A 24,087-nucleotide genomic window follows, 5' to 3' on the forward strand; every position below is an offset into this window, starting at 1 on the left:
AAGGATTTAGGAATCACGCTTCCCTCCTGTCAATTTCAGGCAAAAGTCGGAAAAAAGGAGAAGGCTCATTCGTAGGTTTTCCTGGGCAACTTCAGCCACTGTCCCCTTACCTCTCTTAGCTGCATCCTGGTGATAACCTTCAGCCCTTACCCGGGACTCCCCTCTTGGCAGCACCCCCTAAAATCCTTGCATGGATGAATTCCTTCCACTTCCCCTGCCTGAGGCGGGGGGAGCTGTTATCATCCCTGTGTTCTGGAGGAGGAAACTGAGAGCCATGCAGGTGGTTCCAGTCTGTGTCCTTGATCCTTTCTCTACACCCGCAGCGTGGGGCTTCCACTGTGTCCTCCCCGAGTGCCGTGGCCTCCATCTGAGACCGGCTCCTTTCTCTGCTGAGGCTTCCCTCTGCAGACCCCTGCTCTCCAAAAGGGAGCTCCTCCTTTTCTCTTTTTCCTAAATAGTGGTCACAAGGGTAACTCTCTTCTTTTCAGGGCATATAAGGTAGTTCCCAGAGCACTTCTGAAGGTCACTCAACCCTGTGAGCCCCAGATTCCCAGAGTCCCTCTGGAGACCCCTAATCCTGACCCGTCCATCCTGACTTCCCACAGGTGGACACTGGGGGAGGGGACACTGGGACGACCCCTTGGCTGTTCTGGTGCTCATACTGTGCAAACGTACTTCTGCCTCCCATCATCCCCGACTCTGGAGCTGTCCCATCACTCTGCCCACCTGAGGGGCCCAGGGGTCTGCGGTCCTCAGTCCCGCTGTCTTGCCCTCTCCCCACAGATTACCCCACCATGCAGGCGGTCCAGGCCACCATGATCCTGTCCACCATTCTCTGCTGCATCGCCTTCCTCATCTTTGTGCTCCAACTCTTCCGCCTCAAGCAGGGAGAGAGGTTCGTGCTGACCTCCATCATCCAGCTCATGTCATGTAAGTACAGCGACGGGCTTCCTGGAATAAGCGTTCCCTTCCCGGCCACCGTGAGCAGGAGCCAGGAGCCGTGCAGCGGGTGAGGCTTTGGAAAGGAGAAGCCGGCCGACATGCTGTGGCCTAACATTTTATACCTCAGAGTTGGGATTTAGACAGAGGGTCAGAGCAGCCGTGCCGGAGACAGGAAGCCTCAGCCAAGATCTGCAGGGTAAGCAGGAGCTGCCATCAAGAATGGGCTATCTTGGTACGGAGGGAAGAGGCACAGGTTCCCCAGGGAAGATCAGGGTACTTGACCTCATCCTGCCACTAACGTCCGTTGGTGATTCACTCAGGATGCTTTTGACTTCAAGTAAGAGGAAAATCCAACTAACAATGACTTCAGCCCCAAAGACTGTTGCTTTTCTGAAACAACAAAAAGCTTGAAGGTGGAAGGTCCATTGTGGGTCTGACAGCCCAGCAGCAGCAGCAAGAACCTCCACTTGACCCTTGGATGCTTTCATCCTCAGAGTGTCAGCGATGACTTCCTCATGGCCCCCAAAAGGCTGCTGTAGCTCCAAACATTCCTCCTGACCTAACAGTATCTGAAGCAGTTAACAAGGGAAAGCACAGCAACCAAAAAAAAAAAAAAAAAAAAAAAAAGTGCTTTATCCTCCCTGTCTTTTTCCAGGGAGTAGTATTTTTCACTGAAGCATTTCTCTGTGGCCAGAACTGGAACATATTAGAAATAAACAGGAGCAGGATTGCCTGGGGGTGGGAGACAGTTGGCAGAGTATGGTGCACAGGCCAAATCTGGTTCACTGCCTGGTCTTGTAACATTTTACTGGATCGTAGCCCCGCCCATTCATTTGCATTCTGCTTGCGGCTATGTCCACGCAGCCACCGCAACCTCGGCTGAGCTGAGTAGTTGGAACAGAGGTTGTATGTGGCGCACAGACCCTGAACTATTCTCTGTCTGGCTGACCCGTGGCCTTAGACCAGTTATGGGCTGGGTTTCCAGTTGCCCAGGCAAAATCGGGCTCCGCTAGCCGCAAGCGGGAAGTGAAGCCATACAGAGTGGGCAGCTCTGCCCTGCGATGAAATAGCAACAGTGCTCTTTCACCCGGACTAAAATAAACACCCGCCAATAATCAGAGCTCAAGTGTGCTTCCTCTCTGGCCATGGTCCCCTCGGGTTCATGGCCCATGCTGTGACGCGGTCGGTGTCTGATTTATTTGCTTGCTCTCGGCAGGCCTTTGTGTTATGATTGCGGCTTCCATATACACAGACCGGCGTGAAGACCTGCACAAGAGCAACTTCGAATTCTACCGGCAAGTTCAGGAAGGCAGCTACGGCTACTCGTTCATCCTGGCGTGGGTGGCCTTCGCCTTCACCTTCATCAGCGGCCTCATGTACCTGATCCTAAGGAAACGCAAATAGGAGCCCCGGAGCGAGGTCGCTTTTGCTGCCGTACAAAAATCTACGTTCAGATAACCGTTTTGTATATAATCAATTTTTTGTGTGCGGTTTTTCTAGCAAACATATTGTTTCCTTTAAAAGCCAAAAAGAAAAAAAGAGAGAGAGAGAGAGAGAGAGAAGAATTTTGCATTCTTGAGATCAGAGAATAGACCATGAAGGCTGGGATGCAGAATTCCTGCCCATCTGAAAGTCTCAACGAGACCAAGCCCCCAATCCAGCGATGCTCAAGTCCAAAAACATTCAGCAGGAAGTTTCTTAACCCTGGGGATGTGATGTGATGTGACAAGAGACCAAGAACTCCAGGTCTCAGGGGGACATCCTTCCCTAGGTGTGAGCTGCGCTGAGCCCCTACCCCCCCAGCTCAACCTCCCCTCCCCCTTCAGTCTGTGTTAGGGTTGGAGGTGGGGTGAGGGGTGAAGCCTGCTCAGATCTTTAGCCAAGTTCCATGTGAGAAACAGGTGTCACCCCTGTGTTGTGTCTATACCCAGACCAAAGCCTCCTGTGCTGGGCTGGGTCAAGAAAGTGCCACCCACCTTTTGTGACACTGTTACCGGCTTGCCTTAGGGGAGGCAATCTTTAACTTGGGGTTGGATTTAGGCTCACCTTCCTAAGGCAAAGAATCTCAGCGTGATCCCCAGCAAACAGTAGTAAGGGGCCCTCCCTAGACCTACGGAATCAGAGGCTTCAGGGATGGGGCCTGAGCACCTGCATTTCTAACAAGCTCCTTGGGGACACGAAGCTCCTTGAAGCTGAGGACCACGGCCCTGGGGCCAGGCAAGCAGAGCCGCCTCATAAATGTTAAAGATCTTGTTGTGTCCAGATGGTGAATGCCGGCCTCTGCTGGCCTCCATCACCCCAGCCTTCCCCATCCGTCCTGCAGCTGCTCACAGGTGGGCCTTCCCAACAGCACCCCGGCCCCGCACCCCCACAGCCAGCCAGACAGCCCAGGGGTACTGCTGCCTCCCTCCTCCTCTCAGTAGGAAGGCCCCGCCCTCCTCCTCCTGCCCTGCCTTCTAAGGCTTGCTGGCCTCAGTGGACCCACCCACCGTTCCTTCAACAGCATAAATTGCAGAGGGCTTGGTGCCTGCCCAGCACCGGGGATGCCATGTGGGCAGGCTCTTCTGGGGCTCGCCGTCCCGTGGAGAGGGCAGCTGAATACTTACGAAAAGTAATCGCACAGTGAGGAAGGCGGCAGAGAACACAACCAGGGGTTCAAAAGCGAAGCTCATGGGTTGGGGGGAGACTGCTCTGTCCCTGCAAATCCCAGAGGCACTCAGATGGGCTGAAATACCACTCCAGCCAGCCACACGGAGTGCCTTCACTGGGCAATGTGGTCTGGGTTACCTCCAGAGGACACGTCTCTGGATCTGGAGGGGCCCGGTGTCCTGACTGCAAACAAAGCCAGTGAGAAGCTTCCAGATGGCCATGGCTTTCCACTTTGGTGCGCACACTGCCCCCCCCCAGGGAACATGCTTCGGCAGGGTCTGGGTGAAGGGTGCTCTGGGCGATTCTGAGACCATCTTATGGGGTGCCAGGGTGGTGGCGGCGGGGCGGGGGGATGGGTAGTTTGTCCTTAAGTGTGGGAGCAGTGTTTCCATGTGCGGCCAGGCAGGTGACCCCAGGAAAGGCCCGTGGAGAAGCTCTCCGCACCTCGCTGTCTGTAGCCTCCCAGTTATTGAGTGTGCTGCTGGGGCTGTGTGGGGGACCCACCCACCCCCTCTCAGTGCTGGTGCCATGTATGTGCTTTTGCCCCTGACCTTCATCAGCCCGGGTCCCGTGGAGCTGGGAAGATGTCTGGTTTGAGTGATTTAGGGCCACCACGGACACCAGAGCAGGACTGGGTTCTCTCTCCATCCAGTCATTCACTTGCTCGTTCATTTTCAACAGACTAGTCAGTGCTTACTATGTGCCAGGCGCTGGGTGAGGCTCTCAAAACACAGGGCAAGCGAATTCAGACAGACTCTCTGAGACAGGACCCCAACACTGTGCAGGGTGACCTAGGGATAGAGACAGGACCAGTGGCCACCTCGTGCCTCCACGGAAAACCCCCGTTAGCCCTGCTGTGGGTAGGGAGGGTCGGTCACACCCCTGGGGTTTGCACGATGCTACCTGAGCCTCAAGGAGGAAGGTGGGGCAACGTGTCCCAGGGCTTCTCACCCTTGTGGCTTTTCTAGATTTTTCTTGTAGCCACAGTGGAAACAAACAAAAAATCTTAGAGCCAGGGGTCTGGAAAGCCTACTCCGCCAGGCAGTGTGTGAATATCATTCCCCCGAACTTGAGCATCTGTGACGACCCCATGGATTTTTCTAGCTGGTCGCCACACCCATCTGTGACACCAAGGTTTTGTGAAATATGAGAGCTGCTTTCCCCCGCGACCCCCCGACCCCACCGGTGGCGTGACCTGCACCGGGAAAGCGGGGAGGACAAAACTGTCCGAACTTCTGACCTGTAGGCAGACCCAGCCCTCCCTCGGTGCTTGTTATCAGTTACCCAACACAGCAAATTAGCTGAGACACCCAAGAAGCAAATATTAGGACCAAATATGTTACTTGTAATAACCGTATTTGAAGGAACTGTAGTTTGCGCCTTTTAGAACATTTTTATAAGTACTGTAATTCTCACGTGGAGGGGCTACGGATGGAGACAGACTAACTTGTTTTGTTATTTGCATTAAAATTACTTTGGGTCTCTGTTCAGATGAGTTTGGAGGACTGATTTGTTGCCCTGAGTGAATGTGTATATTCAGACCTGAATACTGGAGAATTGGGGATGTCCCCCAACACCACATCCTTTCTGCTGTAGGTTGTGTGCCTGTGCATATGGGAGTCCTGATATGCTCTGTATTTACTGGTGATGGAGAAACCCTGATCCCGAGGCCGTAGGCACACACACTAAACATAGCTGGAAAAACCACAGGAGCTGTGGCTTCGTTTAAAATCTGTCTGGATTGGGGCGCCTGGGTGGCTCAGTCCTTAAGCATCTGCCTTCAGCTCAGGTCATGATCCCCAGGGTCCTGGAACTGAGCCCTGCATCGGGCTCCCTTCTCCATAGGAGGCCTACTTCTCCCTCTCCCACTCCCCCTGCTTGTGTTCCCTCTCGCTGTGTCTCTGTCAAATGATTAAGTAAAATCTTTATTAAAAAAATTCTGCCTGAATGGGGAAATAACTTGCTAATAGTTGAGAGGTTACTTCGCAATATAACAGGTGACAGTTTTGTGTACTGGGGGGCAGTGGTTTTGGGGGGTAATGTGAGGGAAAGGCCTCAGCTAAATTTGAATCTTGGTTTGGGGACAAATTGTGATTTTAGGATAGTTGGGTACGTTCTGTTTCATGTGCCTTTAAAGTAGTCTATTTTCTATATTTTATATAATGTGAAACTGTACGCGACAAAGTTCGGAACTAGATCACCCAGGCCATCAGCCTCTAGTATTCCAACCATCCCAACAGTCAGGGGACAACGCTGCCGTTTCGAGCAACAGGCACCATGTGATTTCTCATCAAGACAATCGTGTGAGGTCTTTGCAGGGAGCAACTGATGTCTGACAACTCAGGACAGCCTCCAGCGCCCTCTCCCTCTCATGGAACCGGATTCCTGGAGGAAGGACCCGCAGGGGCTCAGGACTCCATGCTTGGTTAGTGATCTGGTAGTACCATCTGAAAGTCCTCCACGATAGCAGAGCCAACAGTCCCCCATTTTGTATTTGCAGTGGTCTCCAAGGATTACAGAGACAGCCCTGTTCTCCAGTTTGCTTGATAAAGACTGTTGCTTTAAAGAGGTTGAGTGATGATGAAAATCAGACTATCTTCACGGAACACTCTGCTACAAAAATGAAAAGTGCAGCCAGAAACAAGAAGATGCTGGATACATAGGTAGATAAGTAGGTAGGTAGGAAGGTAGGTCAGTAGGTAGGTACATAGATAAATGAGGAGAGAGAGAGAGATCTTGAATTTTTACCTAAGGAATGCCAAAGGTAGTAAAAGCAATCTATCTGGGGAACCTACGTTCCCTTGTCTCTACATGTGAGTTGCAAACTAAAACCTTCAGTAGTTATTGTCTGTATTCTTGGTGTTTCTAGGGTTTCCTGTTGGTTGGCTTGGCTTGGGGTTTGGTCCACGTGGCAGGTAGATGGTGGTCTCTCCAGAGAACTCAATTTTATCTATTTCTTCCATTTGGAAGAAAGCTTGTCATTCATTCATTCACTAAATCTTGGTGACCTAGCCTGATTCATTCTGGGGAATGTTCCACACGTGCTTGAGAAGACTGTGTATTCTGCTACTCTCGGAGGGAATGTTCTGAGATGTCTGTCTGGTCCACTTGGTCTAAAGTCTGGTTCCAATCCAATATGTCCTTAGGGGTTTTCTGCCTGGATGATGTATCCCTTGCTGACGGAGGGGTTCGGAAGTCTATACTACTATTACTGTATCCCTCCCTTGGGATCTGTTAATACTGCTTCGTTAATACTGCTAGGTACTCTGGTGTTGCATTAATGATGGTACGTTCATTTTTACGGTAAAGGGATCATTTCATCATGAGGATGTCATAAATATTTATTCACCAACTATGTGTATATTATAGCCTAAGCATTGTACTCGATGTTAGTACTGTCTCAGCCCTGCTCTACACTTCCCTTAGTCCCATCAGAAAAAAAAAAAAAAAAAAGTGAAAAGAGGCATACTTGGTGACACCTGAGAATTACATGAAATTCGAATTCCAGTGTCCATAAATAAGGTTTTATTGGAACACGGCCATGCCCTCTTGTCTCGCTATCACACACTGGCTGCCTTCTTGCTTTGCTAGCAGAGTCACCGTAGGACACGCACAGCCTTCAAAGCCCTAATACGATGTGGCCTGTTCCAGAAAATGTTTGCCATCCCCTGGTCTAATACAAGAAGGGAACTGTCTCTTTGTGTGTCTGTCTCTTTTTAGGAACAAGAAGAGTTTTCCTAGAACCCTTTGGCAGACTCTTCCCAATGCCCTTGGCCTGAGGATTCCAGATTTCATGCTTAACCCAGACACTGGCAGAGGTCATTAAAATGACCACGCTGAGCACTGACATCTTAGCCGGGGATCAGATTCCTTCAGCGAGGGATATACTCAGGAAGCACGCTCTTAGAAAAGAGAAGAGAAGAAGCGACGGACACTATGTGCCCCAGTCCATCCCTGGGCTGCCCCACATGCACACATAACTCTGTAAGAATTTTTAAGATTCTTATAGATTCATGAAATGAACTAACCCCTTCCCAAGAGGTAAACAGCCTGAAGCCCAAACCAGTTAGTACTTCCAACTGGGGGGGGGGGTGTCATTTGGCGACACGGATTATCCTCTTTATCAGATGTGGCACCTCATGGCCTGGCAACCTGTGACAGGAAGCTAAGTCCTAGACGCCCGATGTCCCCAACATGTAACGGGGGAAAGGAACAGGATGTCTATCCTAAACGATCCTCTTTGGAAAATGCATGAGCAGAAGCAGAATCAATCCCCAGTGGCTGAAGGTTCTGGTAGCAGCAGAGCTGGGTGGTTCTGCCTTATGGTCTTTTATGAGGCGGGGTAGACTTTGAGCTGGAGAACATCTGTCTCCTCGTCCTGTGGCTGTGTCTCCTGAGGCCAGAATGTCAAGCTGTGATCGTCGTAGCTACATCCCTGGGCTTGGCCCTTGGGTGAAAAGGCTAGGACCTGGCCTATCTTTTCTAGTTATCTCCGCCATTCTGTTCCGCTTTCAGCCTCCACGCCCCTGACCTGTGGTTTAGCACAGGGCTTGGCAAACACGACCGGCTCACCGGCCAAAGGCCTGCTTTTTTTAAGGCCCCAGAGCGAAGAACGCATTTTGGTTCTTAAAGAGTGCTAAAAAAAAAACGTGGAGAAGAATGCAGCAACGACCTTCGGCGGCCCGGGACACCTAAACCCTGTACCGTCTGGCCCTTTACAGGCCAAGGCGCCGACTCCTGGCTTAGAACTTGAGTCGTCCATCCCTGCCCATCTCTGAATCCTTGGACGTTAGACTGTGGGCTTCAGGCAGAAACAATCTCAGCAAAGCCGTATTTTCTTCCACTTCTGCTATTAGATGAACCACCCTTCGGCTCAAAGAGACGTTTTCTCGCAGGAGCTTAGTGGAAACTCTAGGAAGCTGCACAGGGCACCAGCCCCGGCATGTTTCTCAAACCTTCCCTGATACGACGACATCCGTCAGGACCCCGGAGTCCCGGCATGGAGCCCCGTGTCGGGCTCCCCGCTCAGCGAGGAGTCCGCTTCTCCCTTTCCCGCTGCCCCTCTCCCTGCTCGCGCTGTCACTCACTCTCTCCCCAATAAATAAAAATCTTAAAAAACCCAAACAAAAGAACAGCGGCAGAGATGATCTGGTTGTCAAAGAGACCAGACCAGCCTGAAAAGCGCGGATCCCACCGCCCTCGGCTCTGCCGCCTGCGCCGGCCAGCGGCTCCGCAGAGCGTCTGAGGCTCGCAGCGCCCACGTGTAGTCCCATCACTCAGTCGCGAGCCGCAGTGACTCCGGCTGATGCACCCCGGAAGACATCCGTCTATCCGCGCGAGCCTCACTCCTTCCGGTGCAGAGCGCGGCACGCCGCGTCCACCTGATTGGTGAAGACTGCGTCATGTGACCACGCCCTCGCTGCAAGGGAGGCATGTGGCCACGCCCTCGCCGCATGGGAGTCATGTGACCACGCCCTTGCTGCAAGGGAGGCTGGGAAATAGGCAGCGGGCATTGTCAGCGTCTGCAGGGGGAGGTCAGGGCGGCCACCCACCAAGACTCGGAAGGAAGGGACTTGCCCCGGGAGAGGAAGGAAGTTCCAAGGCCTGGAGGTCGAACCCGGTGCGAAGGTCCTGCTGCATCCTGCCGGAATCCCGTTCCCCATCTACCCGCTCGTGCTTCCCACGCTTTATGGACGCGTCTCTCAGCCACGGGTCCTTGCTCGTAGACATGTACAGTCTGCACTATTGTTTGCCGAACATTGTTCTTCCAAGCAACTATCTTTTAACATAAATGCATTGATTCCGAAGGAAAGTATCGGGTAAGTTGAAAACCAGCATCGGTTGTCCCAAGTGACTTGGATGGGATTTAGAATGAGAATGCTATGAAGTGCACTGCGGGTGTTTGCCTCTTAATGGCAATGTAAAAAACCCACAAACCGATGCTCCTGCTGGTGTGAGGGAATTCACAGGGGCGCCTGGTTCCTCCCGGTCACGATTTCCTGAATCTCCTCTTCCAAGCTGGCCTCGTGATACGGCCCAATCCCACACGGATGTCAGTGAGGCCATACCTGGATGTGCACGATCAGAGGTTTCCAGCCTCCGAGGAAGCCCGGCACGCCCCATATCTCACCCCCGCTTCTGACCACACGCCCCACTCGAGCTTCTGGGACGGCAGCGACCCAGGAGGGCGATGTGTAATCCCGCGCAGATGGCTAATTACAGAGCGTGTCTGGCTTTTTAAGGGGTTGAGGTTTCTGACTCATTGCCTCTGGGGCCGGAGCTTTGTTTTGTCTTCTCTGATGGCTGCCTTTCTCCCTCCCACCCAAGGCCATGGCCCCCGTCTTCTGCGAACAACCAAACCCTCCCGGGAAGGCAAGGCCTGGCCACCTAAGACACTTGGGCCTCAGAACCAGACAGGCCCAGGTTCCAATCTGACTCAGCAACTAGTTGCATGGAGGCTTTGCCAAGTGACTAAGATGCTCGTGTCCTAATCTGCAAATGGGGTAATGCTCCGGCCATCTGGTCTCCTGTTCTGCCCTTGTGTGTTGAGCACCTACTATGCACCATATAGTGGGGTAGGCACAGAGACGCAAGGATGGATCAGACAGGTCCTACACACTCATGGAGACTTCATTGTAGCAAGGACAAACAGACCGCAAGGAAGAAAAATAAAATTACAAATGGGGATACAGCCCATGAAGGAGGCAGGGTGATGGGAAGACAGCAACTCGGGAGACGAGGACTCATTGCTGGCGTGACGCCGACACTAAGACCTGCGTTAGGAGGGTCTGAGGACGGAAAGGACAGGGCTACGGGCCCCGCCGTTACGCAGGGTTGTGGGGATTCAGTGAGGAAGCCCACGTGTGGGACACGGTCCGGAGGACACTGAGTGCTCGCAGAGCCGCCCAGAACCCTGGCTGACAGACCATCTTCCCATGAATTGTATCATTACATTTGATTTTCATGGCAACCCGTCACACAGAGCAGACACCGTGCACTCCTGTTACTGGTGGGAAAGCTAGAAGAGCAGGTAAGTACCGGATGGAGGCAAAGCGGTTTCCTTTGGTCTCTCTTCTCCCCCAAACCACCTCCTTTGATTAATGGTGGCCCCTTGCAAGACGGGAGTGGATGAGCTAGTGTTTGGTGTTCGTGGGTCTGGGCTCAGCTGGGGGTGGGCTGGGCAGCTCTGCTCATACTGGGTGGACTTGGTCCCCACATCTGAGTGTTGGCGGATGAAGACTGGCCTTGTCTGAGATGGCGGGGGCACTCAGCTTTGTGTTCCGTAGCTCTCGTGTCCTGGATCAGGCTGGCTCAGGTATAGACTCACGGTGATGGCAGAGATGCAGGAGAGCGAAGGGGAAACATAGACCTTCTCTTGGGCTTGCGATTGGGATGTCACTCCTGCTGCTTCCTACGGGCCAGACAGGCTACAGATCTTACCTGAGTGCAAGGAGGGGAAACCAGCTCCCTCCTTCGGGGAGAGGACCACACCGTCACCTGGTGGAGGGTGGGGGTGAGAAGGTGAGGGCGGGAGGCAGCAAAGGCTGGAGGCCATTAATACAATCTGTTAGCACAGACTTCAGTTCAGGGCCATAAAATAGAGAATGTGTGTGTGTGTGTGTGTGTGTGTGAATGGAACCACCCAGAGCACACACCATTTAAGGCATACTTGTGCAAATGCACATTCCGGATCTGTTAAATCTCAAAGGGACTGGCCCAGTATCTGAATGTTGGGACTCCAGGTTTTTCGGGTGATTCCGAAGTTTGCAGATCTTCATTTTCAGGGAGCAGATCTAGGTATAAAGCAGATGAGTTTCAATTTTACATTTGGAGGTAAACGCTAGAACATGTATATGAGTATCTCCTCCACCCCTCCAAAAAAATGTGTATCCCAAATGTATCCTGTTTCCAGTGCGTTTCCTTTACAGACTTCAGGAGGCGCAGTGGCCAGAAAATGAAAAAGCAGGTACTACTACCACCCCCTAGTGGTGAGTTGCCGCATAACCACATAACAATAACACCACCCGCCCCCAGCAAGGATAGATTCTTTCAACATTCAGTTTAGTCAAATCCTACACAGCTGATCAAAGGTAGTTTGAGTATTCCTCCTTACTGAACAGTTAAATTTATCCTACCAGAACATTGCTATGTGCCGATTTTCATTAGTTCAATTCATTAATTTTTAGCCATGTAATTTTTAAAAATTCAATTAATTAACATAGAAGGTATTATTAGTTTCAGAGGTAGAGGTCAGTGATTCATCAGTCTTATGTAACACCCAGTGCACATTACATCACGTGCCCTTCTTAATACCCATCACCCCGTTACCCCCACCCCCGCACCCCTGTCCTCTCCTGCAACCCTCAGTTTGTTTCCTATGATTAAGAGTCTCTTATGGTATGTCTCTCTCTCTCATTTCATTTTGTTTCATTTTTCCCTTCCTTCCCCAATGCTCCTCTGTTTTCGTTTCTAAAATTCCACATATGAGTGAGATCGTATAACGATTGTCTTTCTCTGATTGATTGATCTCGGTGAGCAGATTACCCTCCGGTTCCAACCGTATCATTGCAAATGGCAAGATTTTGTTTTTTTTGGTGGCTGCATAGTATTCCATTGTGTATATAGACCACCTCTTCTCGGTGCGTTCATCTGTCGATGCACATCTGGGCTCTTTGCGTGTTCTCAGCCATGTGATTTTTGTACCCTCATGTTTAGTTGGCACAATATTACCACATTAAGAGAGATTTGCTGCTTACAACTGGATGTCAGTATAGAAGTTACCTCTTTTTTTTTTTTGAGGTTTAAATTCTTTATTTTTTTATTTTTAAATTTTTTAAAATTTATTTTCAGCGTAACAGTATTCATTGTTTTTGCACCACACGAAGTTACCTCTTCTTACATGAGACCAGAATATCTTTCCAGTGCAAAACCACTTTGAAGTCATTTTAAATAATTGTTATGAAAAATACCTGTGAATGTTTTCTTTCAAAATCTGGCCTTGTAAGAGCTCCCTAGTATGGACCAAAGTTTCTCAGCGTTGGCTCAGTGGGCATTGGGGACCAGATAATTCTCCATTCAGGGGCTGTCTTACACCTTTCTGGCATTTACCAGCATGCCTGGCTTCCACCCATTAGATGCCAGGAGACACTCCCCCCCCCCCCCCCCATCAAACTGTGGCAGCAAAAAAGGTCCCCAGATCTTGCCAGATGTCCCCTGGGGAGGCAGAGTTGCCCTCAGATGGGAACTCCCTACTGCTGTAGGGTTTTATATACCAGGAAATACGGTGACGGGCATTCCTCTGGGAGGTTGCAAGGGCACTGCTGGAAATTCTGAGGGTGGCTGGCCCTGCTGCTGCTGCTCCTGGGACAACAAGGCAAAGCCAATGACAGCCTGCCCCACTGTGGCCCTTGGCATGTCTGAACCCGCAGGAGAACAGCACAAGATGTTCCTGGTGCCCAGGCTGCAGCTGCACATTTGCTCAGTGTTTGTCATCAGCTGAAACAAACAGAGACGGGAGGAACCAGGAAGAAGTTACTGCTCCGTGTTTGTAGAAGGAAAAGAGCATAATTTCACTGGAGGCTTGGACACATGCGAGGAAAGGGAGGTGTGACCTGACCTTGGCACAAGGTTACCTTGAAAAACAGATTTTTCAATTTTTTCCAGAAGGAGAAGTTAAATTGCCAGGACAGGCTGCTGCCTCGTCCAGGAGGGGGTGGCGGCTGAGGGAGCTGCTGGAGACCAGAGCTCTGCCAGAAGACCAGCCACCTCCCTCCTTCCCCATCCTCTGTCCTCCCGCGGCTGCCTGGGTTGGGCGGACTTGGGTCCGGGAGAAAGGATCCTGAAAGCCCCCAAGCCATTTTTCGGATAAGGTGTGACAACCAGATCATGAGAAAGTAGCTCTCTGGGACCAAGGGTTGGGGTGACCCTGCGGTGCTGGCTGCCTCTGTCTCAACCGTATCCCAGCCACTCGGTGCTGTGTGCCCTGCAGCCAGCTGCTGGATTTCTCTGGGCCTCTGCTTCCTCTAAAATGGGCCTGGTGGCGGCAGCAACTGCAGGGAGCATACAGTTGGTGCTCACTGATGGCTGTTAATCTCTTACTATTGTCAAGGCCACCTGCCCGGTGCATGGTCGATTCAAGGCTTGAAGCTAGATTGTCTGACCCCGGATCCCGGGTTCTTGCCCTTGCCACGTGCCAGAGCCCCCCTGGGATGCTTCTGAGCCCGGTTCCCACAGAAGGGGTCATTCACTGGTCTGGGGGAGCAGTCTGGGAGTGGAAGTTGTTCAAGTTCTCCAGGTGATTCTAACGGGTAGCCCAGGGCTGGGAACCTATCTCTGGTCCACGTTGTAACCCAGGTGTAAGGTAGTAAGTCAGGATGCTAGAGTATTTGACCTTCTGCGACTGGCTCGTGTGACTTTGCCTAACGTCCTCCGGGTTCACGCACAATGTGGCCTGTGACCACGTCTCCTCCTCCTTGGCGCGCACATTATACTCCATTGCGTGTACACCCCGTCTTTGCTTTATCCACCGGGCTCTGCTGATGGGTCTTTACTTTATTACCGCCTCTTGATATCACTTGACCTCTAGGAGTCAGACTCAGGAACAGACAGTGAAATGTGCATTGCCAGCAGCTGGGGGAAGGGGGTACGGCCTTGGCGCTCATGCAGCTTGGAAAACGTTCTAGAGATGTCCTGAACGCCGGCGTGCTTATGGTGAATGATAGCGGACACTCAAAACCGTAAGGAGGTAGATCTCCTCTGTTTCATTTTTCACCACGATTAAACAGTTGGGTGGTTCAAAGAAGTGTGAAAGTCTCCCGAGTGGGCAGAGCCCCCAGAGAGCAGGACTGAATGAATCAGAAGGGGCTTCCTGGAGGAGGTGGTGGCTGAGCTGACCATGGAGATGGACCTTCAGGGAGGAGAGGCACCCCCGGGGAGAGGAAGAACATGTAGAGCCAACATACCGAGCAGCCGCTGGAGTGGAAGCTTTCCCAGGGAATTAATGGGAGCAGCGGGCTGCTGGGAGCTCCAAGCAGGGATCTGGAGTCGTCGGTGTGAACCCAGACATGGGAGCTCCGAAGAGTTGCGGGTCCCACCTCCTCACCTCTGGGTGAGTTGACACAGTAACCAGAGTAGCTAATGAAGGGTGATGCTTCAGGCTCGCCCTCCAGCATCCATCTTCCTTCCGCTGGTTTTCAGCAAGGGAGGCAGAGGCCCAGGAGGCAAGATGGGGCCAAATGGGGCAAGATGTGTGACTAGCCCGATGGTGCCTGCAACTCCCCTGATCTCAAGTTTGGGCTCACATCTGCCTCCGTGCATGGGAAAAAGTCTTTATACTGGCCCGGGGTGGGGCTGGGGGAGTTGGGGGTGGGAGGTGGGGAAGTGCAGACTTGCTAGCTTGGAACTCCCTGCTGGTGGTGGAGCATGCGGGGGCTGCACCCCAGGCTTTGAGTCTGTCCCTGCAGGAGTGGGGCCCGGGGAATCCGCTGTCTTGACAAGCTCAAAGGGATCGCGATGGAAGGGGGGCCGTGGTGGGGATCAACTGGGAGTGTTTCACAGGCTCTTGAGCCACGTCTGCGAAGGCAGCCAGCGCTGTGGCCGTGAGACGGCCCAGCCCCCCAGAATTTCCTTCTTCTCTGCCGGGTCTCTGCTCTCACTGAGCAGGAGCAATGCAGAAGGGGCCTAAAGGTGGTTTGGATGTGCCATGACCTGACTTCAGCATGGTCCGACCAAAACTGAGAAATTTAAAAAAAAAAAAAAAAAAGAAAAGAAAAAGAAAAAAAGGAAATGTCCCCTCCTATGCAGGGTCTGCTGATGGTCGAAAAACCTACTGTGTGGCTATTTATTGCCCCCCCTTTTGTTTTTGGTGGCTAGTTTGCAGTCCCCCTCCCTTTGGTAATAACACCCCAAATTCCTTTTGGAGAATCATCTCTCCTTCCCTGTGGGCAAATCTGATGGGCAAGTCAATGAGATGTCTTGTGCTATGGGACCCACACCAGACCAATCAACCTTTCTTTCTCAGACTCTCCTGGGCTCGGGGAGGGTGGAAAACCCTGTCGGTGTTTGTTCCCTGGAGCAGGTGGGTCTTTATCTTCGCCCCCTTCTGAGCCTTCCCTAATTCGACAGCACAACTGAGCCAATTGGAAATCCCCCTCCTCAAGTTCTGATCTGCTTGACAACTCTGAAGGTCTCTCTCATTATCTCTATCTGGGTGCCGCTGCAAAGTTCTGGAAAGCTTCGTTTTGTTTTTAATCTTGTCGTGGGAAAGGGGAGGAGCTGGGGTGGGGATGATAATGGGAATCATTGCTGTGTGATTCCTCTGCCCTATTCAACATAGTCCACCGGAAGAGGGTCCCATTTTCATGGCAGACAACATAGAGAAAGTTGCTTCTAGAATCTTCCTGAGATGAGTCTTCTTCCCCTGGTGTTGGGTTCAGCTTAAGGTAATTAGTTTTAATCTACATCAATCAATGCTAATGTGACAAAAGGGGAGGAGGAAGAGACCGGAAAGATGATAGAATCCACCCTCCAGGGCTTTATTTCTAAGTAGAACTGGAGCTCTAAAATCGAAAACAGTCAGGGAAGGGTTTTTGAAAAACCAACTGACTTTGGCTTTTTTTTTTTTTTTTTTTTTTTTTTTTGGTAATTTGTGAATGAAGTTCAAAATTGAAATCAGCTGAAAACTGCCAGAAAGCAAGCATTTTCCCTCTGCCCTTCTCAGTGTGTTTTTGATTGGTCCAATAATCGAATGAGCATAGGACAGATGAACAGGAGCAAAACAAATTTAATTACTATGTACCGGAGCCCCCCAAAGACAGTCAGACCCAAGGACAACCCCAGGCAGTTGAGGCTCACATGTCATCTGGAGCTAAGGGATGAGCAAGGGTCCTGGGGCTTCAAAGCAGAGGAGGGTGACTCACAGGACAAAAAGGGCAAATGTCTGGTAATTAGGTGGCTGACTTGCTATACTGATAGGTCATTCTGATTACAAAGCTGTCTCTTGGCCGTAGCTTCCTTTCTGGGCCAGGCTCCCTATCTAAATTCTCTTACATCGTTTAAGGAAGAGGTGAAAGTTTCTCTTGAGTCTGCTGGGTCTTGATTGCCTTCAGCTCAAAATAGTGCACGTGCCAAAGGGGCACATTTTGGGGGAGATTTGCTCTGAACCCCTGCAGAATCAATGTGGAGGTCTGGGAGGTAAGGACCATGTCCTTACCTCCTGTATCTAGATATTGGGTAAGAGACTTGCCACACTGGCACCATATTTCAAGTATGTTATTTTGTAGTGGTGTGACTCTTGGCTTCAACGTGAAAAGGACAAAAAAGTTTAACGTCGGTTTCAGAAAGGTGGGAAAGAGGCCTACTGCCACCTGGTGGCCAATTTTCCAAATTGTTTGCTGGGGCCTTTTAGGGAAGAAATTTGTGACATTGAATGTAGGAGGTGAAATGCAAAAATTCCAATGCCCTAGACCTGGGCATCCAGACCTTGGCTCTAGACCTGGGATAGATACATCTCTATATTCAACTAAAATCTTCATTATGAACCAAAACAATTTGGTTTGGTCTGGTAGATTCTTTTTTTAAAAATCAGATAGTCCCCAAGGAAGAGAAATGATTCCAGTGATTTCTTTCATGGTCATTTGGCATTTTCCTCTGCCAAGTTATTTTTCCTGGAGGACGGACTGTGTGTGTATTTATTCTGCCCTCCTTACTGGCCTCAGGGCAGAGTAAGTGGATCCTGAGGTCTGCCTGGTTATGTGCTTTCAGGGTTCCCAGGAAAGGGTTCTTGATTCTCCTGCCCCTGGACATCACTTCCAGGACCCCAGCCCAGCTGCTGTCCTCTTGTTCTGAACACGGCAATAGACTTGTAATTGACTAATCACAAGACCCCGGTTCCCTGGTCTACCCGTCACCCCCACCCGTTCTCTAGGTTAGTTTCTACATGGCAACAGGAGTGAACTCAGCCTTGTCTTCCCCTATTACCATCTTGATTGAAATCTTCGCTGGCTCTCCATAATGCCCAAGATACTGACCTACTTTTTTTAAAAAATATTTTTAAGTTTTAATTTTAATTCCAGTATAGTTGACACACAGCGTTATATTAGTTTGGGGTGTACAGTGTAGTGATACAACACTACCATACGTCACCCAGTGGTCATCATGACAAGTGCCCTCCTTAATCCCCATCCCCCCAGCACCTCCCCTCCGGGAACCATCAGTTTATTCTCTATAGTGAAGAAGAGTCCGTTTCTTGATTGGTGTCTTTTTTTTTTCTTTTCTTGTTTGTTTCTGAAATTGTACACAAGTGAAATCCTACAGTATTTGTCTTTCTTGGGATGATTTATTTCGTTTAGCATTGTACTCTCTAGCTCCATCTGTCATTGTAAATGGCAAGATTTCATTCCTTTTTATGGCTGAATAATATTGTTATATACCTAAAAATGCATCTTCTTTATCCATTCACCCATCAGTGGACACTTGGGTTGTTGGCACAGTCCGCCTGTTGAAAATAACACTGCGATAGTAAGGAGGTTCCTCCAAAAGGTAAAAATAGAACTACCTGTGATCCGGTAATGGCACTACTGGGTATTTACCTAAAAAATACAAACACTAATTCAGAGGGATACAGGTACCGCTAGGTTTTAGCAGCATTACTTACAATAACGACCCAGCTTCAGTCTCTAATACGGTCCCAGGTGCGGTTGCTGCCTCAAAAACAAGCCCCAAATTTAGAGGCCTCGAATAACTTTCGTTTTGGTTAGTTTTGTGGGTTGGCAGTTTGAGTGAGTGGGGCTCAGCTGAACTGTTTGTCCGATCCCCATGGCTTCTGCTGGGGCGTTTGAAACCCAGGATCTGCTTCAAAGACGGCTTCCTCACTCATGGGGGGGCTCCCATCTGCCACATGTGACATCATGTCCTCCAGGGTCTCCTGAATGGGCTTCTTGCAGCAAGGTGATCTTAGGATGCTTGCACTTTTTAGACAGTGGCTGGCTTCCAAGACACAGAAAGTCGAAGTTGCCAGGCCAGCTCCCGGAGCTGCTGCAGCGTCGCTTCCCTATGCTTCATTGGTCAGAGCAGTTCTAGACCTGCCAGAGCCAAGGGGTAGAGACAGACTGTCCCTCGCAGTGTGGAGCCGGGGGAGCAGAGAAGGGAAGCAAGGCTGAGCTGCAGGAGACCAGTGAGGTCCTCTATGCTCTGCTGTCCACGGGCTAGCCCCCCACAGCCTCCGTGGGCCTCCCTGAACTATCCTGATGCCCCTGCCTCTTGCACATGTTCTCTGTGCTCTTAACCTGGTGAGCTGTACCCGTTTTGCCAATCTCCCCTGAATCAGGATTTCCAGACCCTCCACGGGCTGTAAGAGTCCAATGACCCATTGTTTGGTCCCCCAACTTATTTTGAAAAGTTTCAACCTACAGAAATGTTGCGACATGACATCCACAGACTTTCACTTAGATTCTCCAACTAACAACGTTGTGGTCAATATTTATTTTGGCCTTTCTGTGTGTGTGTTTGTGCACGCGCACGTGCGTGCACGCAAATTTTTTTGAACCATTTGTGAGTCACAGACGTCAAGGCATGGAGTCAAATGTCCGTCATTTAACGTGGACGTGGCGCTATTACCTGTACAGTCTGTAGCTGGGGCTTCGCCTGTTGTCCAGATGATGGCCTCTAGAGCTGTTTTTTCTGAATCAGGATCCACTAAGAATCATGTAGTGGGTTTCACTGGCCCATGGGATCCCCTGTTACACCCAAATTCTCTTGCTTTAGAAGACTTTCTTGAGTGAGGGTTAAACCCCTCGACCTGGCACAGACCCTTCCTGCACACATCCTCATGCCTTGTTCCTTCTAATCCTTCTAATCCTTCAGGCCTAAGTGCCTCCCTCTCTAAGAAACTCTGCTTGACTAGCAACCCCCTCCATCATGCTTTACTGTATCTCCTGCTCAGTTTCCTTATGGATCGCGTTGTGTTGTTCTCTGAAAATCTTGTGTGTTTACTTTTTACTTATTAATGTCCTTAGGTCAGTTCCAAAAGGGCAGGGACCGTATCTACTTTTTTTTTTTTTTTTTAAGATTTTATGATTTGAGATTGAGGGAGAGGGAGGGAGAGGTAGAACGAGTGGGAAGGAGGGGCAGAGAGAGGGAGAAGCAGACTCCCGCTGAGCAGGAAGCCCGATGCGGGGCTCGATCCCGGGACCCTGAGATCATGACGGAGTCCCAGGCAGAAGCCAGGTGCCCGGGAAAGTATCTGCTTGTTCTCCTTCTTAGTTCCTGGCCGGGTGTCTGGCGTACGGCAGATGCTCAGTGATCCCTTGAATGAATGAATGCATGAGTATTTCATGGGGAAAATTTAACGAATTGGGGAAAACGATTTTGGGTTGGCTGAGCTTCATGTCCCAAACCTTTTTACCATGTCATAAACCTCTTGGCACAGCTGCTAAGAATTTCTACTCTGTCTTGGGCTATCGCCCAGCCTATCTATGTCTGCCCTCTGATTTGCTCAGAGGAATAACCCCTGCCCATAAATTTACCAAATTGGCTTTATACAGAGCCCATTTGGGCTGAAACAAAGTCATATCCTACCGCTGAACTACCCAAGTATCTCTGCTTGCCACTCGAGGGTCCCCATCTTACCGCTGAACTACCCAAGTATCTCTGCTTGCCACTCGAGGGTCCCCATCTACAAGCAAGAGACAGGTGTGTCCCTATTTTCATGGATAAAAAGAGCATAGTTCACCCATGGAGCTGACCTTGGGCTGTGGTGATCGGTTTCATTTGCAGACAGGCCAGAAAATACCCCATGACCTCAAGTAATTATCCCCATGTGGGGCTCCCCCCCCACCCCTTGCTGTATCTGTATCCTCTCTTCAGGCCACTGTGGACATCAGTCCCACAGGCCATGCCTACCAGTAGGTACTCCCTCCCCCAAACTGAGTACTCCCCTGCATCCAAGGAGTGAAAGCGTGCGATTGCAAAAATTAAGTATCCTCTGCCTCTTGTGTTATCCTGGCTAAATCCGTTCCAGGCCCCCTGTCCAACTGCACACACTAATCCAGGGAGAGAGAACTGGGTTGGAAATAGTTTTAACTATTACTCGTGAATATAGAAATATTATCTTCACAGATCAGATGTTATTTCCCTGTCTCGAAGTAAAGGAAAAGAACTTCCAGATGGGTCCTTGGCCCAGGGCTTGCTAACAGCAGCCCACAGCTGTGTCCCTTGAGATTGGCCTTACTGCAATCTTTACAAAAGCTGAGGTGACAGAAGTTCAGAGATCGACACTTTTACACTTGACCCACTACCACCAAAATCCAGAGGATGGAGGGAAATTGGACTTAAAAAAAAAAAAAAAAGCCTGTCATGCAGCCAATCCAATTCCATCCATTCCTGTCTTTTGGCCTCATAGGAGAGTTCCGTCTGGAGAGATGCAACTACCTGATATTTCCACCCTTGCTGGAGGAAATCCAGATGTGCTTGGGCATGAGGGTCACGTTGAGTCAAAGGCCATGCTTCATGCCCAAAGTCAGGGCATCCGTTTCCCTTTATGTATGATGCAGTCGTATTAGGTACCAGATCTGTGTCGTCCTTAGGCTGGCTCTCTGCCGGTGCCGCCGAGGGGATAACACTTGAGGATCTTGCCCCTACACTTTGCAAAAGGCAAGAAAAAGTGCTGCTTGAGGCACCAGCCCCAATGCTTACTGTCAGCCTTCCTCCCCCATCCTGGTATCCTGAAAGCTTGTAAGACCTGTGCGCCCACCCGCATTCCAGAAGCGGGCCGGCTGGGGATGGAGTTTCACTTTGGTGATGCACACCCAAATCTTGTTTAAGGTGTCAAGTCTTCGGGCTTCGCTTGGCACGTACCTGAGTGTCTGGTCTGTGTCCGCCCCCGCCCCCATGGGTGCAGTGGTCCCCCTAGTGAAGCCCTTGTCCTGAGCCGCAGTGGGCTCGCCATTGCTCTCAGCTGGAAACTGGGCCTCGTGGAGGGCAGCTTGTCTCATCCGTTCAGTCGGAATCTGGCTTTTCCAGGGGCAGTGTATTAGAAGAGAAAGAGACAGGAGACTGAAAAATAATAGCTTTACTTCGGACTGAAGCTGTGAAGGTATTCATAAAATGCCAAAGAAAAGCGCTCCTCGTGCAATTTTTGCAATCTCGGAGCCTCCGAGGACTGCACTCTCACCATGGACCCAGAAAGCCCTCCTCTGGGGAGCAGACTGTCCCTCCCACTAGCAGTGACGTCCCTTGGCTTCAGCAGTCCCCCCGACCGACTCACACTCACCCAGTCTGCTGGCCCGTTGAGTTCCCGGGCGAGCCGGGCTAGCCACAGCTTCCCTCCCGTGCGCCGCAGACAGACGTGCGCCCGGGACTCTGCTCTCGGGGCCCCTACTGCTCTGTTCCTCCGAGGAATGAGGAATGGGGGCACCAGGAGAAGAACAGAGCAGCACGGAAGAATCAACACATGAAAGCCTTAAACCTACGGCAAGCCTCTCCGTTGTCCAGAGCTGAAACAGTGGGCTGGATGACGGTTTTATAAGACATACTCCGGGTTTTGTGTACACAGCACACAGTGTTGAACTGATTTTATTACGTACCTAAATATACAAACAGATTTAGGGAAAACCTCCAGACTCGTTTTCCAAGTGACTGGGTAGCCAAAAAACAAAAACAATGGAGAGGGCAAATTCATGGCCCTTAGATTTTGAACAGAATGAGAAGACACTTATTTACATAAGATCTTGGGGAGATGAACCCCACAGACGAGCCTGCCTCCGAAGAGCGGGTTTTTCACCAACCTGCACTGCCCACAGACGCAGGTGCCCGGCAGCAGACTGCTGGCCGAGGCGCCGGGGGCAGCTCATGCGCCAGGGTCCGTGGGCAGCGGTACTGTGCACGACACTGCCCAGCGACAGTACGTTGTAGAACATACCCACTGGGAGTACTTACGGGGTGCAAATCAGAAACTCATGAAACTAGAGGCCACTTTTGACACAGGGAAGAGGACTGCCCTATACAAAGGGTTCACAATCTGGACTGGCCCTTGAAGATGGCAAACAGTGTTAGAGGAACATCGTAAACCAACAACTCAAACATGAAAAAACAAAACAAAACAATGTGGTACAATATAATTACCAAAGCCTTTTTTTTTTTTTTTTTTTAGGTAAGAGTTTCAGAAAACCCAGGGATAGATTTTATATCACAAAATGGTCCATATCGCCCAAAAATGTCTTTTGATTGGACAGTAAAATAATATTTGTTGGAAGCTAAAAATTGAGATAAAGTACAGGCCATGGGGAGGGGCAGAGCTTTAATTTCTCCAATTTTCTTCCAAATCAACTTATTGCTAGGGTTCTCATGGCAGAGGAAGAGGTGATAGCTTTCCACGGGAGCGCATTTGGGGTTGATTTTGGCAATGTTCCAAGTCAGGGCAATGCCCTTGGGTCTCAGCACCCGTTTCACTTTGAGCTCGGGCTTCTGGGGAGGAAGCGTGTCCCGGATTTTGTCCACCAGTTCAGGGAGTAGTGGTGGCGGCTCTGGGAGAGGTGGCAAGTGCTCAAAGGACTCAAGAACCTAGAAAGACATTTATAAAGTTTAGCAAGCTCGACTGGCCATTTTTGATTAAAGTTCTCAACTGCAGTTCCAAATACACTGTGTGTTCTCTGACCCATTTACCAGAATCACGAGAACATTCAAGACTATGTGGGCCTGGCTGGGTCCAGTCTTCCTAACCATCAGCTTCTTTTGGCATTAGGATCTCCATGCTCTGGAACCACCGATCCAGAAAGGGTTAGGTCCCAGACACGCTGGATAAATATTCCATCAATTCCAAATTGTGTCCCCAAATGTTGTGCTAATTTGCCTGAAAAGTGTGAGTGTGCAACACCCATTTCCCTCTACCCTCATTGATCATGGCTGCTACTCTTAAAAATCTTTTGTGGGGTTTAAAAAAAAATACATATTTAACCTCCAGAGTTTCTGGAAAATTCAATTAAATTATTTTGGTTCCATAAGTAAGTAGAGGCACAATAGCACATTCTGAAAAAGTACAAGCTGAAATGTGACCCAGGTGTTTCTGTGTGAGTACGGTGGGTACGTCCACTCAATCTGGAATGCGTATTCCTGGATAGAGCGGCTCCGATCCATACCTGGGCTGCATTTTGTGCCACGGGGGTTGTCTCCTTCGAGATCAAAGCAGCTTTTGCAGGTGACTCCATGGCGGATGCTGAACTTCCTGTGAACGCAAGAGTTGAGAAGCAAAACTAGTTTATGCCTTAGGTGGTAATTAAATGTGAACTAAAATCATAAAACCGTGAAATAAGATAAACTTCTGATAAAAGTTTAAGACCCAGGACACCTGGGGGGCTCAGTTGGTTAAGCCTCTGCCTTCAGTTCAGGTCATGATCCCAGGGTCCAGGGATCGAGGCCAGCATCGGGCTCTCTGCTCAGTGCCGAGCCTGCTTCTCCCTTTCTCTTTGCCCCTCCTCCTGCTTGTGCGCATGTTCTCTCTCT

General features: G+C 50.4%; 2 protein-coding genes across 3 annotated transcripts in view; one reads left to right on the forward strand and one right to left on the reverse strand.

The window, feature by feature from the left end:
- EMP2 (epithelial membrane protein 2) overlaps positions 1–5,081 on the forward strand; it is a 29,723-nt gene extending 24,642 nt beyond the window's left edge. Inside the window, exons 4-5 of the mRNA XM_059415333.1 lie at positions 784–930; positions 2,159–5,081. Of these exons, the coding sequence (XP_059271316.1) occupies positions 784–930; positions 2,159–2,346 (335 nt within the window). The 3' untranslated portion in view covers positions 2,347–5,081. The remainder of the gene's footprint in view (positions 1–783; positions 931–2,158) is intronic.
- A 17,064-nt stretch (positions 5,082–22,145) lies between these two features.
- ATF7IP2 (activating transcription factor 7 interacting protein 2) overlaps positions 22,146–24,087 on the reverse strand; it is a 54,360-nt gene continuing 52,418 nt past the window's right edge. For both annotated transcript variants that reach the window (XM_059415980.1, XM_059415981.1), the window contains 2 exons: positions 23,724–23,809; positions 22,146–23,148 (listed from right to left, as the gene is read on the reverse strand). In XM_059415980.1, the coding sequence (XP_059271963.1) occupies positions 22,735–23,148; positions 23,724–23,809 (500 nt within the window). In that variant the 3' untranslated portion in view covers positions 22,146–22,734. The remainder of the gene's footprint in view (positions 23,149–23,723; positions 23,810–24,087) is intronic.

Source organism: Mustela nigripes, chromosome 11 (assembly GCF_022355385.1).
Source record: "Mustela nigripes isolate SB6536 chromosome 11, MUSNIG.SB6536, whole genome shotgun sequence".
Classification (NCBI taxonomy): Eukaryota; Metazoa; Chordata; class Mammalia; order Carnivora; family Mustelidae; genus Mustela; species Mustela nigripes.